General features: G+C 47.8%; 1 protein-coding gene across 9 annotated transcripts in view; it reads right to left on the bottom strand.

Moving 5' to 3' along the window:
- Positions 1–23,512, bottom strand: part of NFIC (nuclear factor I C) — a 144,149-nt gene that overhangs the window by 89,844 nt on the left and 30,793 nt on the right. For all 9 annotated transcript variants that reach the window (XM_036756525.1, XM_036756544.1, XM_036756560.1 and 6 more), the window contains exon 2: positions 20,735–21,266. In XM_036756525.1, the coding sequence (XP_036612420.1) occupies positions 20,735–21,266 (532 nt within the window). The remainder of the gene's footprint in view (positions 1–20,734; positions 21,267–23,512) is intronic.

Below are 23,512 nucleotides of genomic sequence, written 5' to 3'. Positions count from 1 at the left end.
ATACAGTAGGCACAGTAGACAGCATAATTAATGCTAATTGGATTATATTGGATTTGGAAGGGGAGCAAAGATTGTGACCCCCGCATTTTATAGATGAGGAAATTAAAGCCTAGAGAAGGAAAGTGTCTTGCCTGAGGTCACAGGTAGAGCTGGCACTAGAACCCAGGTTCCCCAAGGATATCCCAAGGACTTGTATCCTTCTATCATGCTGCCACCAAAAAGGTGATCAGGGCACTGGGAGAAGAAGTGGATGTCATTGTCTGCTGGCCTGACCTAGGCAACAGTTAGGGTATGGCTTGGGGGGACTATATAGTCCAGCTTCTCACCCTATATATACCCTATAGCCTTTTGAGGCAGGAAAGGGGTGGACCATTCAGCCTTTGCTTGAATATCTATCTCCAAGGACCATTATTGGACAGCTCTGGTTTTTAAAAGGTTCTTCTTTAAATTAGGGTGAGTCCCAAAGTCTCATGATATGGAATGTGTCCAGAATGAAGGAGACCATGGTCCCTCTGTGATTGGAGCACTCTGGTCAGCCTCCATCCTGAGTATTGTGTTCAGTTCTGGAAGGAGGGTAACTAGAGTAGGGAGGGGACTGGAAACCAGGCCATTCAAGGATTGTTTGAAGGAACTAGGGATGTTTGGCCTGGAAAAGAGAAGATAGAGGGGGAAACAACGGGCATCTTCAAATACTTAAATGGCTGTAAAAGGAAGAAGGAGATTTATCCCGGGTGACTTCTTTCAGGGCTCAGCTCAAATCCTCTCTTCTGCAAGAAGTCTTTCCTGATCTTCCCCTCTGAGATCATCTCCAATTTATTGTGCGTATAGCACATTCATGCATAGTTGTGTGCATGTTTTCTCCCCCATTACACTGAGACCCTTGAGAGTGGGGATTGGTTTTTTTTGCCCTTCTTTGTATCCACAGCACTTAGCATAGTGCCTAGCACAGAGCAAGCACTTAATAAATGCCTGTTGACTTCATTTGGCCTCAGAAGAGAAAGTTGGGGAAGCTACCCAGAAGCCATTTGATACTCGATGTAATAATTTTTAAAAATTCTAACAATTAGAGTTGCCCAGAAGTAAAAATGGACTGTTTTCAGGAGATAAATCCTCATCCCTGAGGATTCTTAGAGTCTGGAAGACCCCGTATAAATGTAACCCTCTTGCATTTCTCAGTTGGGATCCTGCTCTTAGGGAGGGAGTGTGGTACAGTGGGGTGAGCCCTGGATTTGGAGTGAAAAGACCTGGATTCAAATCCTGACCTGCATACCTTGGGCACATGACTTAACCTCTTTGAGGGTAAGTTGTTCAAGTATAAAATTAGGGAGTTGGCCTACATGTCCTCCGGGATCCCTTCTAGCTCCAGATCTATATAATCCTATGATTCTTGGTCTCTTGGTGAGCCCCCATCCCCCTGAGCCTTCCCTGTGCAGAAGGTAATCAGCTTATCTCTCAGCCTTGAGGCCAGTCCCTGTTCTGTCCCTAGACAGAAGGGAGCCTGAGTGTCCCTCCCCAGCCTTCATTCCATAGCTGGCACCCTACCTCTCCCCCCTCCCAAATCAAGTGGCTCCCCAGCCACTAACCCCCTCCTCCCAATCCCTCAGTGATGACTCTCCTCAAAGGAAGCCACAGGTCAGCTAATCGAGGCTGGAAGGCCTCTCTCTCTTCCATCTCTCTCACTTCCACAGACTCAGTGCCTCCCGCCCCCAACACCCTGCTCTCTATAAATAAGTAATGGCAGCAGTGTCTGAGACAGCCGCTCCGTATAAACAAACCTCACAGAGAAGCAATGTTCCCAGCACAGACAGCAGATCCATTTGTCATAGGGCCCAGCCGGAACGCCAGCTACCCTGGGCCCAGGCTCCAGCCCTTGAATTGCCTGGCGTCTCCGGCCAAAGGGAAGTTCCGCTCTTCCCTATCATGTGCTGCCCTGATGGGGCTGGGGGCTGGGAGGATGGATTAGGAAGAAGATGGGTCGATGTGGGAGGGGGGAGCTGGGTTTCTTTAAAAGATGGGCAGTCAACATCTCCCTACTCCTCGGTGCTATTATCTCTGACATTTTAAAGATGGAGTTACCGAGACCAAGAGAGGTCAAACAGCTTGTTCAGCCAAGTTCACACAGTGAATGCAGGTGATAAGATTTGAATTCAGTTCTCTAGCTTTTTAGCCCAGGGCTCCGAACGCCTATAACAATGACAACAACCACCAACATTATTATAGTACTTTATAGCTGACAATGTGCTCTATACACATGGTCTCATTTGATCTCTCTCCAACCTCGTGGGATAGAGATCTTATCATCACTCCCATTTTATAGAAAAGAAAATTGAGGCCACACAACTACTGTGGCAAAGGGATTTAAATTCTGGTCTTCAGACTCAGTGGATAGAGAGCTGGGCCTGGAGGCAGGAAGACCCGAGTTCAAATTTGGCCTCATATATTAGCTGTGTGACCCTGGGCCAGTCACTTAACCTCTGCATGCCTCAATTTCCTCAACTGTAAAGTGGGGATAATAATGGCACCTGCCTTCCAGGGTTGTGAAGAACAAATGAGATAATGTTTGAAAAAGCACTTAGCACAGCGCCTGGCACATAGGAGATGCTAAACAAATGTGCATTCCATTCTTAGGTCTCTGGATTTCCACCAGGCCACGGCTGATTCCCAATATTAATAGCTGACATTTATATAGTACCCTATAGCTACAAAGCACTTTCACAGCCATCATCTCGATCGAGACTCACAATAACCCTTCCAAACAGAGAATGCTAGGTATGGCCAGTATTACTATGCTATGTCTAATCGATTTCACAGATGAAGAAACTGCAACCCAAAGAGGGAAGTGACAAATCTAAGGTGACAAGCAGTAGGGGCAGGACTGGAACCCAGCGCAGATTCCAATCCTCTCCAGAAAGAGAGGGAGGGAAGAAACAAAAGCGGAGCAGACCCAGGACTCCTGGGTTAGGACACACGGCTCCTTGCTGTCTGAATGGGTAAACTACGTAGTGTAATGGAAAGCGCTCTTGGTTCAAATCCTGGCTCTGAACTTAGCGGCTGTTTGAGCAAACCTCCCCTCTCCGAGCCTTAGTTCTTAACTCTATAAAATGCGTATAATTTAACTTTTACTGTCTATTTCATAAGGCTACTATGAGGACAAAATGGGGTAATGTGTTAACACCCTGTATCAATAGGAGTTATTATTATATTCTATGAAGATTCCTTGGTTTTCCCACACTTGCCTTCCCCATTCTCAGATAGAACCTGGGACTCGGCTCACCAGAAGAGGTATTATAGGGAACCAGGGATAGGAGAGAGCCAGTAACCATAATGCAGAAATGGCAAAGGCCCTCATCTCCATCCCAAGCCCCTCCCAGCTGCTTTTCTCCGCCTCCATAGGCTGCTGCTGCTTCTGTTCCAGACCACAACATCCCCATTTCTTCACCCTCCTTTAGATAAGAGACCCAACAGAACCCTTAGAGGACCACAACTGAATTGGAGTTAGAGTCGGAGGGGATGGAGGCCAAAAGCTCGAGAGGCTAACATCTCCCCCCCAACCCAGATGCACACAAACCCTCACTTGTCCAATTATTCATGAACAAATATTTGAGGTCCCTGGCCTCATGAATCTTACATTCATTCATTCTATTAGGTCATTAGACATAGGCACGGATAGCTATAATCACACTATTCCATTGGCTCTAACGTCAGAAAAGTCTCTCCAAAGCTCACTAGCTGCGTGGCATTGGGCGAATCTTTTAACCTCCCTACATCTTTGTTTCCTACTCTGTAAAATGGGGAATAAGGTGGTACTCGATGACCTCCAAGGTCTCTTTAAGCTCTCGATCTATGATCCCATGATCCCAAGTACATTAGAGAGGTACAGAAGAAGACGTTCTGTCAGGTTCAAAGGGGAAGGCCATGCCTAGCTGAGGGATAGGGTCAGGGTGTGCTACACAGAGCATATGAGATGGGCTTTAAAAGAGTGGTAGACAAAGAAGGGGAGGGAGGGCATTCCAAGGAAGAACATTATGAGCCAAGGCACAGAGACAGGAGAGCACAGAGTTGGGGGGCAGGACAGAGAACTGTTCAGTATAACCAGAACCTATACTATAGTACTTGGAGGGGAACAATATGAGATAAGGCTGGAAAGATACAGTGCCATCATACTGTGGAAGCCCTTCAAGGTTAGGTAAAAGGGTTTGGACTTTACTTGGGAGCCACTGAAGATCTTTTGAACACAGTAATGACATGACCAGATCGACATGTAAGTAAGGTTACCGTGGCATTAGTAGGCAGAATGGATTGGTGGGGAGAGTGGAGGCAGGAAGACCTCTTACAAGGCCATTGCAATGGTCCAGGGAGTAGAAGGAAGGGTCTGTAATAAAGCGGCGGCCATAGGACTAGAGAAGAGGGGGCAATTGTGAGAAATTGTGGAGGGGAAAGTGACCAGACTCACTAACTGATGTATAGGAGAGATGAGGAGTGGGAAGGGACAGAGAGCCCCATGCTTACTGCCATGGGTGCCTTGGTGAACGCTGATGCCACAGGGAGAGATAATGAAGTCAGGAGGTATGGTGGGAAGGATAATGAGCTGTTTTGGTTTTTAACATATTGCTTTTGAAGTGCTGATGGGACATTCAGGTGGAGATGTCCTGTTGGCATCTGGAGATGAAGGTCAAGAGCTCAGAAGAGAGATTAGGCCTGGAGATAACTGATTTAGAAGTCAACAGCATAAAGATGCTAGGTGCCATTGAGGGAACGAATGAAATCTAAAAGGGGCAGAGAGAAGAGAGCTAAAGACAGACCTTTGAGAAACACTTATTAAGGGATCAAGAAGATGGAGAGGAGCCAGCAAAGGAGGCAAAGAGGTTGCAATATCTCTTGAAACTATGGGAAGAGAAAGTGTCCAGCAGGAAAGAATGGCCAGCAGTGCCAGAAACTTTAGAGAGGTCATGGAAGATGAGAACTGATGAAAGGTGCAGTGGATAGAGTGCTGGGCCTGGAGTCAGGAGGATCTGAGTTCAAATGTGACCTCAGACACTTCCTAGCTCTGTGACCCTGGGCAAGTCACTTAACCCTGTTTGCCTCAGTTTCCTCATCTGTAAAATGAGCTAAGAAGGAAATGGCAAACCACTTCAATATCTTTGCCAAAGAAAACCCCAAATGGGGTCATGAAGAGTAGGACGCAACTGAACGACTGAACAATAACAAAGATTTGGCAATCAGATCATCGGTGAACTTTGAGAAAGCAGTTTCAGCAGTGGTTGGGGTGAAAGCCAAACTATAAGCAGTACAAGAAAACAACTTGTGAGCAGATGGCAGCACAAGGTGTATTCAGTTTTTTTCAGAAATTCAGCGATGATGAGGAGGAGAGAGATGGGATGGGCCTCAAAAACCAAGGTGAGGGTTCGGCTTTGGTTTTTAAAGATTTGAGAAGCTGACTTTGCCATATAGTCCTCACACTCACAAACACTCGGACTTGGGAATACATGGACGTGTAAACACGTTTGTCACAAATGGAACCTCATATGTGTGTATACACAGAAGCAGGGAGCAGCGTGTGGATGGACTGTTTGATTTTGAGTCAAGGGATGTGGGTTCAAATACCCATAGTTCTTTGAGGTTTGCAAAGTGCTTTACAATTACTATCTCCTTCGGTACTCACAACAACCTGGAAAGTAGGTGCTATTATTATCCTAATTTTACAGATGGGGAAACTAAGGCAGAGATTGTGCAGGATCACCCAGTTATTAAGTGTCTGAGGCCAAATTTGACTCCAAGTCCAGTGTTCGATCCACTGGGCCACCTAGCTACACATTCCCTATGTAATGTTGGGCACGTCATATAATATCGGTCAAATGAGGGGCTTGGCCTAAGTGGCCTCCAGTCTCTTCCAGCTCGAAATCAAGGAGCCTGTGGCTTTTCATCATGAAAAACACTCTTAAAATATATGTAGATACACAAACATGTTTTAATAGTGCAAAGACAATCATATTCTTCCACAAATAGGCACGAACATGTGATACAAAGAAAAATGTTCTGACACAGACATACAACACATTCTTACACGCACGCACGCACGCACGCACGCGTGTGCACGCACACACACACACATCAATACCTATTGTTCACAGATTCACAAGCACATTTACTCCTACAAATGGACACACACAGAGACACTTTGACAAATAGACAGACGCACGTACAATATCTCTCAGTCCCACGGCTCACCTTATCATGAATGAGTAAATGAATGAGATGAAAAGAGTAAAGAACTGGGTTTAAATCTCAGCTCCAGCTTAAGACCACAGAACCACAGACTCAGAACTGGAAGGTACCAGAGAGTCCATTTGTCCCAACCCTTACCTGAGCAGGACTCTCCCTACCCTCTTCATGGTATTCTTGAAAACTGGTCATCTACCCTTCACTTGCAAACCCTCCAGTGGAGGAAAAGCCACTACCTCATTGCACTTCAGTTTCTCCTTCTGTAAAAATAAGGCTAATAATCCCGGGCCTGTAAACCTCATGGGGCCATGGCAAGACTCAGAGGAAAGACGGAATGGGTGTGAATGCTTTGAGTTGTAGAATGGTATATAAATAAATGTGAGGTTCTTTGCACCACCCTAGAGTGTGTGTGTGTGTGTGTGTGTGTGTGAGTGTGTGTGTGTGAGTGTGTGTGTGAGTGTGTGTGTGTGTGTTTGTGAGTGTGTGTGTGTTTGTGAGTGTGTGTGTGTTTGTGAGTGTGTGTGTGTGTGTGTGTGTGTGTGTGTGTGTGTGTGTGTGTGTACTCGCTCACCCACCCGAGCCTATGTTTTTGTTTGGGAGACAATCAAGGCTATCCCCTTGGCGAGGCCTGAAGCCACTGCAGCCAAGAGCTAGGGCTCCTCCCAGGCCCCTATAGTCTGGGCCTTTTCCCACACCAAACACTAGGCCTAGGGAAGACGGAGACACTCAAGGTCACTGGCAGATTGATTCAGGAAGTTTCCTTGCTCTCCAGACCAGACCACAGTCAGTGGTTCCAACACATAACAGCAGAAACAGGAAACAGGCAGGGATGAGGGGTGCTCAGTCAGTTTTTATTCTGGGCCCAGGCAGTGGGGGTAGGCTTGGGTAAGAGGACCAAGTCTGACCCTTTCCTTGGCCAGAGACCTTTCTCTGAGCCTCCTGCTTATGAGACCCTCCTCTTAGCCACCCAATGCAGGAAGCTGCCTTGTCAGATAAATTGAGGAAAATATGAGAGTCAAAAGACCTGGCTGGATCTGAGGCCTGACCTTGCCACTGACCAGCTATGGGACCTTGGACAAGGTCTCAGTTTCCACATCTGTAAAAGGGGTTGGACTTCAGATGGATCTTAGATGACTTCTTCCCTTCATTTTACAAATGAGAAAACCGAGTCCCAGAGAGGCGGAGTGACCGGCCTAGGGTTTAAATAGGTGGTGTGAGAAGTAGGATTCGAACCCGGGTTCTGAGACTCCAAAGTTAGTTCTCTTTCCCCTGTGCTACCTTCTTCTATTCTAGATGTGATCCTATGATATTAATAATAGCCAACAATTCTGACTAGTTCACAAATAATTATTCCCATTTTACCAATAATAAAACTAAAGCGGGGAGGTTCAGGGCCCACAGTCACCCAGTTAGCAAGTGACAACAAAACCAGGACTATAAGACAATTCTCTGACTCTAGTGGCAGGAATGCCTTTCAGCTTGCCACACTGCTTGCCTTTCTCTTGTCCTGTACCCAGCTCTGTGGCATGCATCCCACTAAGGTAAGGACACAACACCCCCTTTGTGTGTTCTCTGTTACCTGGCTTGAGACTTCTCCCCCCTGCCAGGTCCAGTCCCCAGCTCTGCCTCCCCAGGCTCCCCAGCCTTTATCCCCAACCCTACTAAGAGACTCAGACAATTAATTATCCACAGCTGGTACTCATCCCCAGCTCAGGCCAGCCCCTCTTGGCCCCTCCAGTGCATCCTCCTCACCCCCAAACTATCCTCATGGCCCTAGCATCCTAGATCCAGCCATTCTAGGGGGGCGACCCCCATCCCCCTTCTCATCCTCCCACCCGACTGCCCGCTTGGGAGTCTGGCATAGACAGAGACAGAAGGAAGAATGGGCACAGGAGGCTGGGCACAGTGTGCTGGGCAGATGGAGGCCATCTGGCTGTGCTGGCAGCCGGCTGACGGGAGGCAGATGCGGCTGAGCCCAGTGCTGGCACCCCCTCCCGCCTGCCCCTCCCCCCTGCCGCCGCTGCTGGCATCTCTTAGGGTTTGGATTTCTCAGGGAAGGCCTGTGGGGGGAAGGGAAGAGGTTAAGAGCCAGCCAGCAGGCTCTCTCTCTCTCTCTCTCTCTCTCTCTCTCTCTCTCTCTCTCTCTCCTCCCAGCCCCCACTTCCCGTCAGCCCAGACACATCTGGAGTTCAAGTTCAGGGGCAGACCTCTTGTCCCGGTAGGCTGGGCCAGGGCTCCTGGCTAAGGGCTGAGTTTTGCCTTTACTGGGGTTAGCCTGGCCTCCCCACACCTCCTACTCTCCCCAGGGTTCCCTAGCTAGGCAGGGTAGGAAGCCTGCTCTAGAGGAGTTAAGGTATGGGGTCTCGTATCCCCGCTCCCTACAGATTATTGGCCCCCACTTCCAGATTCACCTCATAGCACTCCCCCTTACCACCTTAGAACAGACACCAACACACGCTTCACTCCATCCCTGGACTTACTACATGTAGAGGCCCTGCCTGTGCTCTCCCCAGAACTTGAAACATCACAACCCCCAAACATCCGCCCCAACTTCTCAACATGGCCACTAACTCACCTCGTCACACACGTCTACACCAGTCTATTTCTCCCTTTTTCTCGCATGCAGACCCAAACTACATGAAACTATTGCACACACCCATGCCCCCAATAGTAACAGAAGTTTACTAAGTATTGGGAGGCAGGTTGATACAGTGGAAAGAAGGCTGAATTTCTGAACCAAAGGACCCTTGATTCAAATCCCCACTCTTCCTCTTGGTACCTGTGTGACCTGAAGAAAGCCATGTGACCTCCATGCTCCCTACTTTCTTCATCTATAAAAGGAAGGGTTGGACTAGGTGACCCACAAACCCACACAGGCCAGCCCAGTGCACCCTCAGACCCACGTAGCCAGCATGTCTACACCATAGCCTCATAGAATCACAGGTGGCTAGAGTTGGAAGAAGCTTTAAAGATGATCTGTTCTTTCTCATTTTACAAATGGGGAAACTGAGGCCCAGAGAGAAAAAGAGGTTTGTCCAAAGCATACAATTTGTTAGTGGCTGAGCCAGGCCTTGAACCTGGCTTGGCTCACTCTGAGGGCTTTTCCCCTGGACCATGCTGCATTTCTCTTCACCACTGCATTACTGCTATGTCCCTAACAGAATCTAGACCTAGATCCAGCTTGTCTTATCTCTCTGCCTGTCTCTGTCAATCTGATCCTCCTCTGTAAAAGGAGGGAGTTGGACCCGATGATCTCTCTAAGGTCCCTCAGAGCTTACGAATCCTCTGACCCCATGATCTCTGTTTATGTATGGTCATGGCTGTGATTTGATTTACATCTTCTACCTGTCTCAATGTGTCTGCCTGAGCATCCCACCCCTACACCTTTGCACTGGCTGTCCCCTATGCGTGGAATGATCTCCCTCCTCGCCTTTACCTCTTGGCTTTTCTGGTATGTCTCCTAGTGCCTGTTATCTGAGATGACCTCTCTTCCACCTTGCATATATCTTCTGTGCACATAAGTTATTTATACATTGTCTCCCCCATAAGAACACAAGCTATCTGGGGGCAAGGACAAAGTTTTTGCCTTTCTTGTTACTATGTGCACCACGCACGTAGTGCCCAGCACACAGTAAGTGCTTAATAAATAAATGCCCGTTGACTGACCGAACCTGTGCACACCTGTACCTTCACTTGTCCATTTGCTCGTCTCTGCTGGGCTGTTGCCTTTCCATTATCATTCATTTATTCATTTAAGAAATAGCTACTATATAGATGCCTATTCTATATATAGCTGATTCTCGGCCCTTGGGAGTTAGGGGAGAGTGAAGAATAAACTGGTCTTTGTCCTCAGGGAGTTTATAGTTTAATAGGGTGACAGACAAGGGCCCAGAACTACTCATCCATCCATCCATCCATCTACCCAACAAATATTTATTAAGCATCTACCTTGTGCACAAATCTGTGATTTCACTGACATGAGGAACAACTTTCTGTACCAATTCAGTGTTTCTCAAACTTTTGGGTCTCAGGATCTCTTTATACTCTTCAAAAGTATTGACAAATCTCCCCCTCCACCAAGAGCTTTTAAATGGGTTATATCTTCAGATATTTACTTCATTGGAAATTAAAACATCTGAGTGTTATGATGAAAATAGCTTGGCCCTCACTGAGGCCCTTAAAGGGGTCTCAGGGACTCCCAGTGTTTCTTGTACCATTCTTTGAGAATTGATGGCCTATGGCCCAGAAGGGGTTAAATGACTTGCCAAGCTCACACAGTCAGTAGGTCTCGAGGCTTAAATCCAGATCTTTCTGAGTTTGAGGTTAACTCTCCATCCACTACTGCACATAATTGGGAAAGGAAGAGTGAAAATGCCCCTACCTTGAGGGAACTACACAAGGCTGAGTGTGAAAACAGCCAGGGGAAACCACGTGTTGGGGAGGATGGGAGAGCTGGTGTTAGGGAAGGAGACAGGATCAGGGAAGGCTTCCTGAAAGAGGGGCCATCTGAGCCTCGCCTTTTAGGGTGGGGAGGTCTACAATAGCGGGGCTGGCGCTCCTCCTCGCAGCCCCTGCCCGGCTCCCCACCGTTCCCGGGCGAACCCGCCGAGTCAGCAACACCGGGAAGGGAAATTGAGCTGCCCTGATGCAGCGGCAGGCGTGAGCTTGTGTGAGTATGTGTGTGTGAACGTGGGAGTGTGTGCTCTGGTGCACCCCGCCCCCCCCTCGGCTCCGGAGGTCGGTCCCAGCACATCGATCGGGAGAAATTGATTACCATTACACCGCAAGGGTTTTGACTTTCATCAGCGACCTCCCCGCCCGCCCCAGGAGCCAGGAAGCCACAGAAGCGTCTGCCACAGCCCCTCCACGCCCCAGTCTTCAGCTGCACCCCTTCTCCCAGCCCACCCTGGAGCCAGATGGACTGATGTTTCCAAGGCTCCCTCCCCCCATCTCCGAGGAAAGGAACGGGATGATGGTGGGGCCAGCTCCCAGTAGGCACAGACTTTCCCCTCCTGATGTCTGAACTTCTCCAGTCCCTCAGCCCCCCACAAGTGTGGTTTAGTGGAATAAGCACCCAATCTGAGCCAGAGCTCCTGCGTTCAAATTCTGCCGCCGAACCTACAGCCTGTGTGATCTTAGGCAAGTCACCTAACCTCTGTCCGCCTCATTCCTCATTCCTCCCAGGTTCTTTCCAGTTCCCAAGCCCTGATGCCCTACTGGCCTCCACACCATTGGCTTCAGTCCATGGGCTTCACGTTCTTCCCCAGGCAGGTGCCTTCCCGCTAAGGGCTCTGCTCTTCCCAAATGCCACCTTCCTACCTCATTGAGTTGTCTTGCAGAAATGGCCATGATACAGCACTTTGCCTAATACCGGCTGTTTTGAATTCTCACAACAGCAAAGTGAAGTGAGTAGGGAAAACGAATATTCTTTTTCTCCTTTTTTCAGGTAAAAAAACTGAGGCTCAGACACTTACCACGGTCACATGCACAGCTAGTAAAGTGTCTCTGGGATGGCTCTTCCGGCTCTGAAAGGTCATCTCATCCAATCCCCGAATTTTACAGGGGAGGCAACTGAGGCCCAGAGATGCCAAGCAACTTGTTCACATGGGCAGGAAACGTCAGACCTGGGATTTTAACTCAGGTTGCCCAATCCAGCACTCTTTCCACTGCCCCCACACTGGCTCAAGTCAAGCTAGGGTCTCACCCTCTTCTGAGGCAAGCATTTCTCCCATTATGCCATATTCCCCCTCTATGGAAATGTGAGCTAGTATCAGACTCATTCCTTATACTCAGAGCCCGAGTAACGGAGCAACAACCAAAGTTAGTGGAATGAGTGGCTCCCCTCCCCCAAGCTAGGGTCCTCCCAGGGCCCTAAGCACAACCTCTTTTAATAGTTTACACTTAAATCTGGAAAGGGCCCTTTCCCAACAGAGATCTCTTTTGTTCTTGAACACCACAGCCTCCTCAGGCAACCACAGCCTCCTCAGGCAGTCTGGGATTACTATCCCCAACTAAACAAGAGGGGAAACTGAGGCTCAGGCATAGGAAGTATCTTACCCACTTACCTGTTCCTGCTAAATCAAACACACTACAATTTCCCTACCTCTATACCTTTGCTCAAGCCCTCTTACATGAAATGTCCCTTCCTTCCCTCCTTTCTTCCTTCCTTCCTCCCTCACTTCCTTCCTCCCTTCCTTCCTTCTTTCCTTCCTTCCTTCCTTTCTTCCCTCCTTCCTTCCTTCCCCCTTCTTTCTTTGCTTCCTTCCTTCCCTCTTTTCCTTCTCTTCTTCCCTCCTTCCCTCTTTTCCTTCCTTCTTACTCCCCTCCTCCTTACAGAATCTCCAAGCTTTCTTCAAAACTCAGGTACTAACTCTTACACGAGGCCTTTTTCAGTCTCCACCCACCCCTTTACCATTGTCTCCTTCTTGAAATCACTTCGTACATGCCTTTTTTTTTTTTTCCCTTCTGTGTATGTGTTGAATCCTCTCCAGCAGAATGCAAGCTCTGTGAGGGCATTCCCAGTATGTTGCATTGTTGCATACTGTCTTAAATATGCTGACGTTCATTCAATTGCTTGTATCTGATAAATGTTCCTTCCTTGAAAGCTGATTATCTAAGGTCCCACAGGGAGTCAGAGGCAGAGCAGGAAATTCCGTCCTGTCCTCTGACCCACCTTCTAAGGGGTCCTGATGAATGACCCCTATCTCATGTGGTAGGTAGAGTTAGGTGAAAGGGTGTGGGAGAAGGACTCTGGAGTGGAAGTCAGGAGCCTGGGCTTCTGTCCTGGCTGAATGACTGACTTGCGTGTGTGACTTTGGGAGAACCCCTTTGTCCTTGCTCAGCCACAGTCTCCTCATTTGTAAGATGAACGGATCAGACTTATCACGAGGGTCCTTTCCAAGCCTTTGCCTTCCATGTTCAGAAGGCCTTCCCATGTCTATTTCTCTAGGTTCTAAGGGCCCTTCTAGCTCTAATATTCTATCATTTAGCTAGAAATTACTAGACAAATGGAAGAGATCATTGTATTGATTATTATCTACTATGTCTTCTTGTCCAGTCCCTATATCCAATCTTCCCTCCAGCCTCCCTGTCTTATTAGCACAGAGGTAGCTTACTCCCACCCCCACCAATCCTCAAGAAGCAGACAAGGGTGGGGGCTACAGTGGGCAGAGGGAGGAAGCCTCTGGGCTTGGCCCAGGCCTCCCCCTTCTACTCCCATCAATCATGAAACTGAGGAGAGCGGTAACAGCCAGAACCCAGCCCTTATTAATGCCAGATGCCCTGAGAGGTGGCTAGGTTTCTCCCACCCCCTTCCCAACCGGTACACTTCTTTGAGAGGTAGCTCGATGTAGCCAAAAGAGTCCTAGTTTGAGAGCCAGGGTGCCTCATTTCTAGTCCCAGCCTCGTCACTGACTCACTGTGTGACTTTGGGTAGTTTACATCACCTCTCTGGGCCTCTGTTCAGTGCCCAGTAAAATGACAGGATTTAACTAGGTGGTCTTTAGGTTGCCTTCCAGCTCAGACAGCTTATGTTTTAAAGACCATTCCAGTTCTGACTAAGAGGCCCATCCTAGCTCTGATGTCTTACTGTTCTTATGATAATAATAATAATAATAATTACTTGCACCTAGTATAGTACATGGCACATAGTAGGTGCTTAATAAGTGGTTATTGACTGAGTAACTGGCGGTAACACCCCAGGCCATAGAGTGTCTGGATGTTTTCTGCCATTTATCCTTCTCCACAAAGCAAAAGCTAGGGCAGGGTGCCCACACTATTTTGCAAGCGAAATTGAGGATGGGACCCATGTAAACAGCCCTGGGGTGCTAGGAGAGTTTGCCAGAATAGGACAAAAGGAATGAGAGGATAGACCTTAGAGCTAGAAGGGCTCCTGGGAACCATTAAGTCCCTATCATTTTACAGATGAGTAAACAGAGTCTCAGAGAAAGAATGAGAGTTGTCCAGGGGCACATAATGAATTTGGGTCAGAACCAGGACTAGAATCCAGGTCTTTAGATACTCAGCCCAGGATTCTTCAGCATTTTATGCTGTTTCTTATTACAAGAGAGAAGAGAGGGAAAGAAAGAAGGGAGGAGGGAGAGAGAAGAGTAGGGACATCCTAGGGGAGAGTGGAGACCCAAGAGAGGCCTCCTGGGAGACCAGGAATAGGGTGAGGGCTAAGGGCCCCCAGGCTCCAGAAGCAGGGGAGGGAGCAGGGAGCTGGGGATGGGGGAGCGGCCGGCTGGGAAATTGTGCTGACACCAGCAAAAAACTCTCTTCAAAATTTTATCAGCTCAGCTCTGAGGTGGTGCCTCCTGGATGTGGAGGGGAGGGGGGAAGAAGGGAGGGAAGGATGCAGGCGGGAGCTGCCAGAGACAAGTTCCAGATTGATAAAGTGGGGAAACAACGGAGGCTGCATCTTAACGAGCACTTGGCCTTCTCAGCCACTCCAACCAACCCAATCCTCCCCCTCAACCTGGACCCAATAACCCTTTGGTGGCAGGAATAAGCCCTCTCTTCTGTCCTCTGTTCCAAATTCCCCCCACCCCAAAGCCCCCTAGTCATCCTCCTGCCTCTATACAGGACTACCCACCCTGGGTTCCAGGCCAGTGACCTGCCCTTTCTGAGTCTCAGCTCCCTTAGTAAAAACTGCACATCCCATGAGGTCATGGCCAAAAAAGCATCCTGTAACCCCAAAGGCTCAGTAGAAGTGGGGGTTCTTCTTATGCAAACATCTGCCAAGTCTGTGAGAGCTAACCTAAATCCCTACTGCTGTCAGAGAAGTTCCGGGGAATTTGAATAGTCACAGCCTAGTCAGAGAGAAGAAAGGGCTTAGCTTTCTTGGCCACACTCAGACCCTGACCTTTCCCTGAGGGAACAGCTTGCAGCTCTCCCCAAGCCCCCTGGCTCCAGGCTCCAGAGCCAGAGGTGGTGGGAGGAGTGGAAGGTGTTTGGGGAAGGAGGGGGGAATTTGGAGGAGAGACTTTCAGAGGGCCTCCAAACATGCCCAACTGCGGAAGCTGGGAGGAAGGCAAGAGGCCTGCTCTGGGAGTCAGAACACCTGCCTTCCCAGTCCTGGTTTTGTCATTAACTTGCTGTGTGCCCTTGGGCAAGTCCCGTCTTTGGGGGCCGGGTGAAACAAGAGAGTCCGACCCAAAGGTCTCAAGTTCATAGTATAATAGAGCTAAGAGACTTCGAAGTGAGTCTTAGGAATGGACAGTGATTTGCCCAAGGTCACAGAGGGAGGCAGAAGCAGAAACAAAGCCAGGCCTAGAGCCCAGGCATTTTCCAGCTCTAACATTTTATTTATTTTTGATTTCAGAGTAAATTATGTCCTGACTCCAATCTAATCAGTACCTACTCTCCTCCCCTCTCCATTCTACTCACTCAGACTTTCAGAATCATTTCTCCCAAAACTCTGTTCTGCTCTGTTATCTTCTATGGCTCCCACTGTCCACAGGAGAAATATTCAACTGCTCAACCTGGTATTCAAAGGCCCTCCGAGATGTGGTCACATCCTTATCTCCCTGATCTAAAAGCACCATCAACTCCAGTCAAACTAGTCTCTACCTCTTGAGAGCCACTGGCTTAGGGCTACTTCTGAGCAATATCAAGGTTGACTTGGGGTGGAAACATCTGAGGTAGGGAAAGATCTGTCTTAGGGAGAGGGATTCATTCGATTCAATTCAATAAACATTTATTAAGTGGCTACCGTCACTCTTTGGGAGACTCAAACCAGCTGGAAGTTTTGTTATCTTTCTAACCTCAGTCTGTCCTGCTGCAGGAAAAGGCCCATTCCTCTGTCCCTGTCAGGGTAAAAATAGGGGACACAGCTCGCTCCGACCAGAGGGTCTCTCCTCAGGGCCTTGGGGCTTTTGATCAGGTCGAGTCCTCCTTCGCAGAAAATATCTCCTCTTTTTTTATTCATTATCTTCCCATCAGTTTTGCTTGCTGAAAATTCCCCTCATAGAAACAATCTCCCAGCCTCAGATTAATAATATACCCTCTCTTCTACCTCTACCCAACCTTGGCTCCTCAGGGCATTTAGCCTGTGGCCACCAGAGCCCTATCCTAGCCACCTTCTACAAAGCCCATTGGTCTTGCCTGGTCCACCTTAAACAGTCCCCCGGCCTCCTTAACAGCTGGTCGGCTCGGCTCAGGGAAAGTGACGAGCTAAGAAGGTCTTATCACCGGGAGTATTTACAGCCCAGAGTTTGTTACCAATTAGACAGATCAGGTGACTCTGAAGCCTGGACCCAGACACTGGGGGGTGGAGGAGGGGGTGGGGGGAGGTCAAGGTCAGGGAAGCGTGGGAGGAGGGGAGGAGGCTGAGGGCTTCCAGGCAGCAGGGACAGCCAGGATCTATCTCTGGGCTGACTGAGATCTCAAAGCACAAAAGGGCCCCCTCCTCACACCCCTCACTCCACCCTCCTGCCCCTCCTCACTATTTCTGCTTCTGAAAGGCAAGGTGATTTAGTGGAAAGAGTGTTGGTCTAGATCTAGGAAACTTGGGTTTGAACCCTGACTCTGACACTGTTACTAGCTCTCTTATCATAGGCAAGTCACAACTTCCCTGAGTCTCAGTTTCTCCATATGAAAAAATCAGAAAAATAACACATTGCCTAACTCACGAGATGGAAAGTGCTTTGGGGGCTCCTCTCTTCTGGAATATCTGTTCCCCACACCCAGAAACAAACCCAGGGTCCTTTTAAAGGACCTCTTTTGTAGATGGCTAGACAAGTAGACATTTCTTTCCCAAAATACACTCACTGTTGTCTCTACCCCTCTCTTCTCTCCTGCACCACCAAAGCTGTCAGCCTGGATTGACTTCTCCTTTCCTCTGGCCTGCCACTTTCTGAAGAAAAGCCCAGTTCTGCTCTGGTATCAGGGCAGCCTGAGTGAGCTGTGGGTCAGGGTGTCATGTCCCACAAAAAGGGATTTTTTAATGGCCTCTCATAGATTTAGGACTGGAAGGGACCTTAAAGGTCACTGAATTGAACCCCCTCATTTTACAGATAAGGAAACTGAGGTAGAGATTAAGTGACTTGCCCAAGGTCACCCAGCTAGTAGCAGAGGCAGGATTCAAACCCAAGTCCTCTAACTACTGTTTCTTTCTCTCTCTCTCTCTCTCTCCCCCCCCTCCTCTCTCTCCCCTCCCCCTCTCCTTCTCTCTCTTTGTCCCTCTTCTTCTCTCTCTCTTCCTCTCTCTCTCTCTCTCTCTCTCCTTCTTACCTTCTCCCTCCCCTCTTCTCTCTCTTCCTATCTCTCTTCTTCCTTTCCATATTCATCTCTCCCCTCTTTTTCCCTCTCCCTTTTAAAATCACTCTTTCCCCCTCCTTCTTCCTCTCCCTTTTAACCTCAAGTCCTTTCTGCCTGTTTTATACATCCTTGCTTACTGGTATCCCCACTTCTGTCCTTAAATCAAGCAATGAAAGCCTGGGATCTGAGCTGAATTCTAATGTCTAACCCTTCGGCCTGGATTCTGGTCTGGGTGAGTGTGTGTGTGTGTGTGTGTCCTTACCCCATAGATCCTTTTCTGCAAGCAATCTTGAGGGGTATCTATTTCCATTTATGATCAGAAGATAAGGTAGATATGTGTGCCTGTATGCCCATCCCCCATTTGCGTGTTGGTGTCTAGATCATGTCTGACAGGTGTCTGTGTATTAGGTAATTTTGCCCAACACATTTGGTACGGGTGGCCTTTGTAAGCAGACTTAGAGGAGGTAGGTCTGGGTGAAGTCTATGTGGCTTGATAGTTACTGGGTATAAGTATATATCCTCTACTAACATTTCCTTCTGTCCTATGTGGTCTGAGGGTAACCCTGAGTTCTTGAAGGCCTTACCAGCCAAAGGCCAACCCTGAAAGGTTTTACCCATCTGAAAAGGCTTCAGGTACGGTTCTGATGACAGCCTGAGTGGCCGTCTTCAGAGAACTGGCCTCGACTAAGCTCCCCAGTTCCAGCTTCCAGGCCTTTGCTTCAGTCCTTCCTCTCTCCTTATCTCCACTGGTGAGAATGCTACCCACCCACCGAGGTCTCATTCAAGTATCATCTCTCGGAATTTTTCCTGGATCTTCTTGCCCAGAGTACACGCTGTCTATAACTCCTCATGGAGCACTGGGAACATGGAACATAGAGTCTTAGAAACAACGGGGACCAAATCTCTCATCTTACAAGGAGGGACACAGAAAGCCACAGGGACCACTTGTCCAAGGTCACACAGAAAGCTGGCAGCAGGGTTGAAGCTAGAACCAGGGTCGTTTACCTCTCGGTGATGGTGATTTATAACAGCTAGCATTGAGACGGCACCTTAAGGTTTACAAAGCGCTTTACTTTGGGGTCAGGAACAGCACCTATATGTTTTCCCATTTGATCCCCCCAACAACCCTGAGTGATGGATGACATTATAAGGCCCATTTTGCAGATGAGGACTGGGCGACAAGGTGGCACCATAGTGCACAGAGCGCCAGGCCTGGGGTCAGGAAGACTCACCTTCCTGAGTTCAAATCCGGCCTCAGACATGTCTAGTGGTGTGACCCTGAGCAGGTCACTTCACCCTGTCAGCCTCAGTTTCCTCATCTGTAAAATGAGCTGGAGAAGGAAATGGCTGACCACTCTGGTATCTCTGCCGAGAAAACCCCAAATGGGGTCACGAAGAGTTGGACACGACTGAAAACAACTGGACAACAACACAGATGAGGAAACTGAGGCTGAGAAAAGTTAAGTCATCTCTCCAGGATCACATGGCTAGTAGTGGCTGAGACAGGATTTGAACTCAGCTCCTCTTGATTCTGATTCTTCTATTCCACCCAGGTACTAACATCCCATGGTTCTTTCCATGATTCTATGTAGCTTCTGGCCTGGGGCCTCAAACTTACCCTCTAGTCCAGAAAGTCAATTCCAGGATTCAAGAGTATGTATCTTTACTCCTTTTTCCTTCCCTTCAGGACTTTATAGATGCTGTTCCTGACCCCATTAAACCTTGGTCTGTCTACGTTGAGGGAGAGGGTGGAAACTGGTCCCACCTTCCACCCATTGTTCAAACTCTAGGAGGATTCCTAGAGCACAGAAGAGTCAGAAGGAACTCAGGGTACCTTCCACTCTGTTCCCTGGTTGCTCCTCTCCACCAGATTCTTCTCAAAACTTCCCCTCTCCTAGAAGCTGCCCCATATTCACCCTCATCTACCGGGTCTAGTCACTCAATCCCACCAGCACATAGAGCCACTCTGTCGGGTCTATCCCCTACTGACTTTGGTCTCATGTCTTGTTCCTTGTATGTACTTGCTACGCAGAGCCAGAACGGACGTGGAGCAATTGAGGAATTATCTCTGGATGCCAACATTCGGCTGTAAGCATGCCCTTCACACAATGTCCACTATCCCTCCACTTGGCCTCATGCTCCTCCACCATGGCCCATCGTACAGCTAGGCAGGACGTGCCCTGGCTATCCCCCATCTCCGTGGCATTCCTCTCCTGGGCTCCCCCCTTCTCTCCAGCTTCCTTTAGGGCAAGGGTCAGAATCTCTAAGAATTCTTGATCCCCCTTAACTAGTTCTGAACATACAACTCCCCCTAATGAATAATCTCCAAAGCTCCCTATTACCACCAGGATGAAAAATAAAATGCCGTTTGCCTTCTAAAGTCCTTCCTAACTTGTCCCCTTCCTATCTTTCCAGTCTTCTTAAACCTTATTCCCCCTTATGTTCTTTTCGATCCACAACACTCACCTTTTTGCCATTCCTCACACAGGATATCCTGTCTCCCAGTTCCATGAACTTTTCATTGTCTGTCCCTCACTGTCTGGAATTCATTCTGTCCTCTTCTCCATCTCCTGGATTCCTTCAGGTCCCAAATAAAATCCCGCCTTGTACAAGAAGTCTTTCTTGATCTCCCCCTGAGCCCACCATGAACTCCAGTTTATCCTGTATACATTTTGTTTGTTCCTACTTGTTTGCATGTTGTCTGTCCCCTGCCCCTATTGGGATAGAGACTGTTTTGGCCTTCTTTGTAACCCAAACACTTAGCACAATGTCTGGCACAATGGTAGGCACTAAATAAATGCTCGTTGACTTGAATGAGCTACCATTTTTCCTATAGCAACTGCTGTTCTCCCTGCTCTGCAATTTGTCCTAGCTGTAGTAAGTCCTAGTTACAGTTCTCATATTTGTACTGGCTCCACTCTAAGACTGGGGACTCCGTGAGGGCAGGGGTAACATCTTCCCTCTCAGATTTGGGGGGGGGGGACAGTTCCCTGAAGACAGATTCCATGTCTCCTTCAGCTGAGAATTCCCTTAAGGAAAAGCAGTGGCTCTCCCTCAGACCTATCTCCATATCACAGGCCTGGGTGAAGTCCTAGGCCAGGGGTGGGCCACATGTGGCCTTGAGGCCCCCAGTTCCCCACCCCTGTCCAGGCCCCGCTTCCAATGCTGACAAGGCTGTACTGCTCCCCACCTCCAACACATATACACACACTCGGTGCGACCCATAGGTGGGTCCATGCTGGGTGTTCCCTACCTCTTTCTCTGATGAAATAGGCCAGGTACAGGTCAAGCTCCTTCACTGAGACACTGATGTGATGGGGCTGGACACAAAGCACGGGGTGGCCACACTGGGCAGCTTTGACCAGCCGCTCCCCATCGGTGCTCTCCAGGGGGATGCCCTTGAAGAGGATGACCATGACGAGGTCAAGCCGCCACACCTTATCTGCCTGGCGCAGGCAGTCGATTCTCCTCATCTTGCCCTTCTGGTCGGGGTTCGAGAGGACGCATCCTGGAGGCTTCTTGCCTGTGATGGCTAGGACGAAGTCCTCTCGGCACTCGGGCCGGATGTCCTTGCGCAGCTTGGCCAGGAGTCGGGACGCCCACTTCTGCTTGACCTCAGGCTTCTCTCCCAGCAGCTCATCCTTCACTGCCCGCTCCTCATCCTTCGTCATGCGCTTCTCATGCTTCTTGAAATACTTGCGTTTCCGAGCTTGTAGGTTGAACCAGGTGTAGGCAAATGCTCGGACATGCGGCAGCAAGGCCTCAATAAATGGGTGGAACTCATCCTAGAATCAGAGAACACAGAATGTCAGAGCTGGAATAGTTCTTAGTACAGAGAACACACAATGTCAGAGTTGGGAAGGCCTTTAGAACACAGAACACAGAATCTCAGAGCTATAAGGGCCCTTAGAATATAGATCACAGAACATCAGAACTGAAAACATAGAACACAGAACATCAGACCTGGAAAGGCCCTGAGAACATAAGACATAGAATGTCAGAGCTAGAAGGATCCTTAGAACATAGAATACAGAGTGTCAGACTTGGAAGGAATCTTTGACTATGGAAAGTCAGAAGGAAAAGGGACTTTTGAAAGTAAAATATAGAATGCTAGAATTGTAAAAAAAAATCATTTAGACCAATTTCCTCATTTTATAGTTAGAGAAACTGAGACCCAGGGTTAAAAAAAGAAACTTATACAAAGCAAGTTAGGAACACAATGGAAAGTCACACCCCGGTAGGTCTACTGATACTTAGTTCAGGGCTCTTGCAAACCTTAATTGCTAGTTGTTACTACTACTACTACTACTACTACTACTACTACTACTACTACTACTACTACTACTACTATATCAAGCTTCCTCACTCCTTAAGAAGGAGAGGTCATGTGGCAGAAGCAGTAAGCCCAGGAATGAGCTGGGTGCCTAAGACCTTGTTGGAGGACTGACCCTGGACCCAAGTAGAATGAAGAATTTTTATCATAGATCTCCTAACATATGCTGTTTTCATTTCCCACCTCCCTTCTTTCCACCCATCTCACTTCCCTCTTTCCTTCTCATTTTTTGACTCAACAAACATTTATTAATCACCTACTATGTGCAAGGCACTATGCTAGGGGATAGGTGAAAAAAAAGGGACACAAAACATAGTGCATGCCCACAAGGAGTTTACAATGTAATAAACTAGTCAATAAATTCAAATTCAACAAACATTTAGGATGCTACTATGTGTGGAGGTCAAGGACAAAAAGAAAGATTCCCATATACACCAAAATATTCATATCAGCACCTTTTGTAACGGCAAAAAACTGGAAGCAAAAAGCAGATTCCATCGCCTGGGGAGCAGCTAAGGAAATTGTGAGATCTGAATGTAATAGAATATTACTTTTATAAGAAATGACAAATATAGAGAATTCTGAGAAGCACAGGAAAATATACAAACAGATGCGAAGTTAAGTAAGCAGAATCAGGAAAACAACAAACACAATGGCTACAAAATGATAAATTTAACACAACAACAAAACCCTGAAGCTAGATACTATGTAATGATGATAACCACCAAGTCTGGAAAGAGAAGAGTTGAGAAAATGAAGCTCCCTCCCTTCATGGCCGAGCAAGGGGATTATGGGTATGGAATATTGCATATATTGTCACACCCAGTCAACAAGTTTGTGGTGCTACTTTTTTTCTTTTTAATTTTTTGTTACAAATGATGACCTCCTGCAGAGGGAAGGAATAGGGAAATATTTAGAAAGGAATGAGATGTAAAAACAAAAGACATCAATAAAAATCAGACAAAATTTTTTAAAGAAAAAAAATACTACTATATACAAGACACCATGCCTTGGACTACCTTATAAATTTGAAGATGTGGGGTAAAGAGTTGATTCTCTAGGGACTCTTGGGACTAAACAGTGTAGCTTAGTCTGGGTAGATTGCTTGACTCTGGACACCCACTTAGGGTAATATAAGTTTGGATGGCTATAGGTTTCTGGAAAAGGTAGAGGTCCACCCAAGAGGGAGGTGGAGTCTCGACTCTTTGTGGGTCTGGATATCAGTGGGGTTTTCCTTGCTGTTGTTTTAATCAATTTAAATTATCTATCTTGTATATATAATGGCTTGTTAGCTAGAAGGCTTGCACCAGAGCTGAGAAACCTTTTCTGTGTTTTTGTGAAAACAGAGACCTAAGGCAAATTCTGATGTTCCCAAGGGAAACATTTAGTAGGGGCACAAACCAAAGAGTAGGATTACTGACAAACTCCTAAAATTGAACCTGATTTGTGTAAAATCAGAGCATTGATTCTGGGCAATGAACTATACAAAAATGAAAAAAAAATGAAACAGCCCCTGCCTTGAAGTTTCTTATGTTGGAGATGGGAGGATATGACATATAGACACATAAGCATAATCCAAGGTAGATTGTGATGAAGGCAGAGGAGAGATCCAGACAGTGCGCTAGGAAATTTTGGAAGAGAAAGAGGACACCTCAGGAAACAGTAAGACTTCACGGAGAATAGCCCTGAGCTGAGCCT

The sequence above is a fragment of the Trichosurus vulpecula genome, chromosome 1, assembly GCF_011100635.1.
Source record: "Trichosurus vulpecula isolate mTriVul1 chromosome 1, mTriVul1.pri, whole genome shotgun sequence".
Lineage (NCBI taxonomy): Eukaryota > Metazoa > Chordata > Mammalia > Diprotodontia > Phalangeridae > Trichosurus > Trichosurus vulpecula.
Note: the sequence above shows the minus strand (reverse complement) of the source record. Positions and strands in the feature narration are given on the sequence as shown.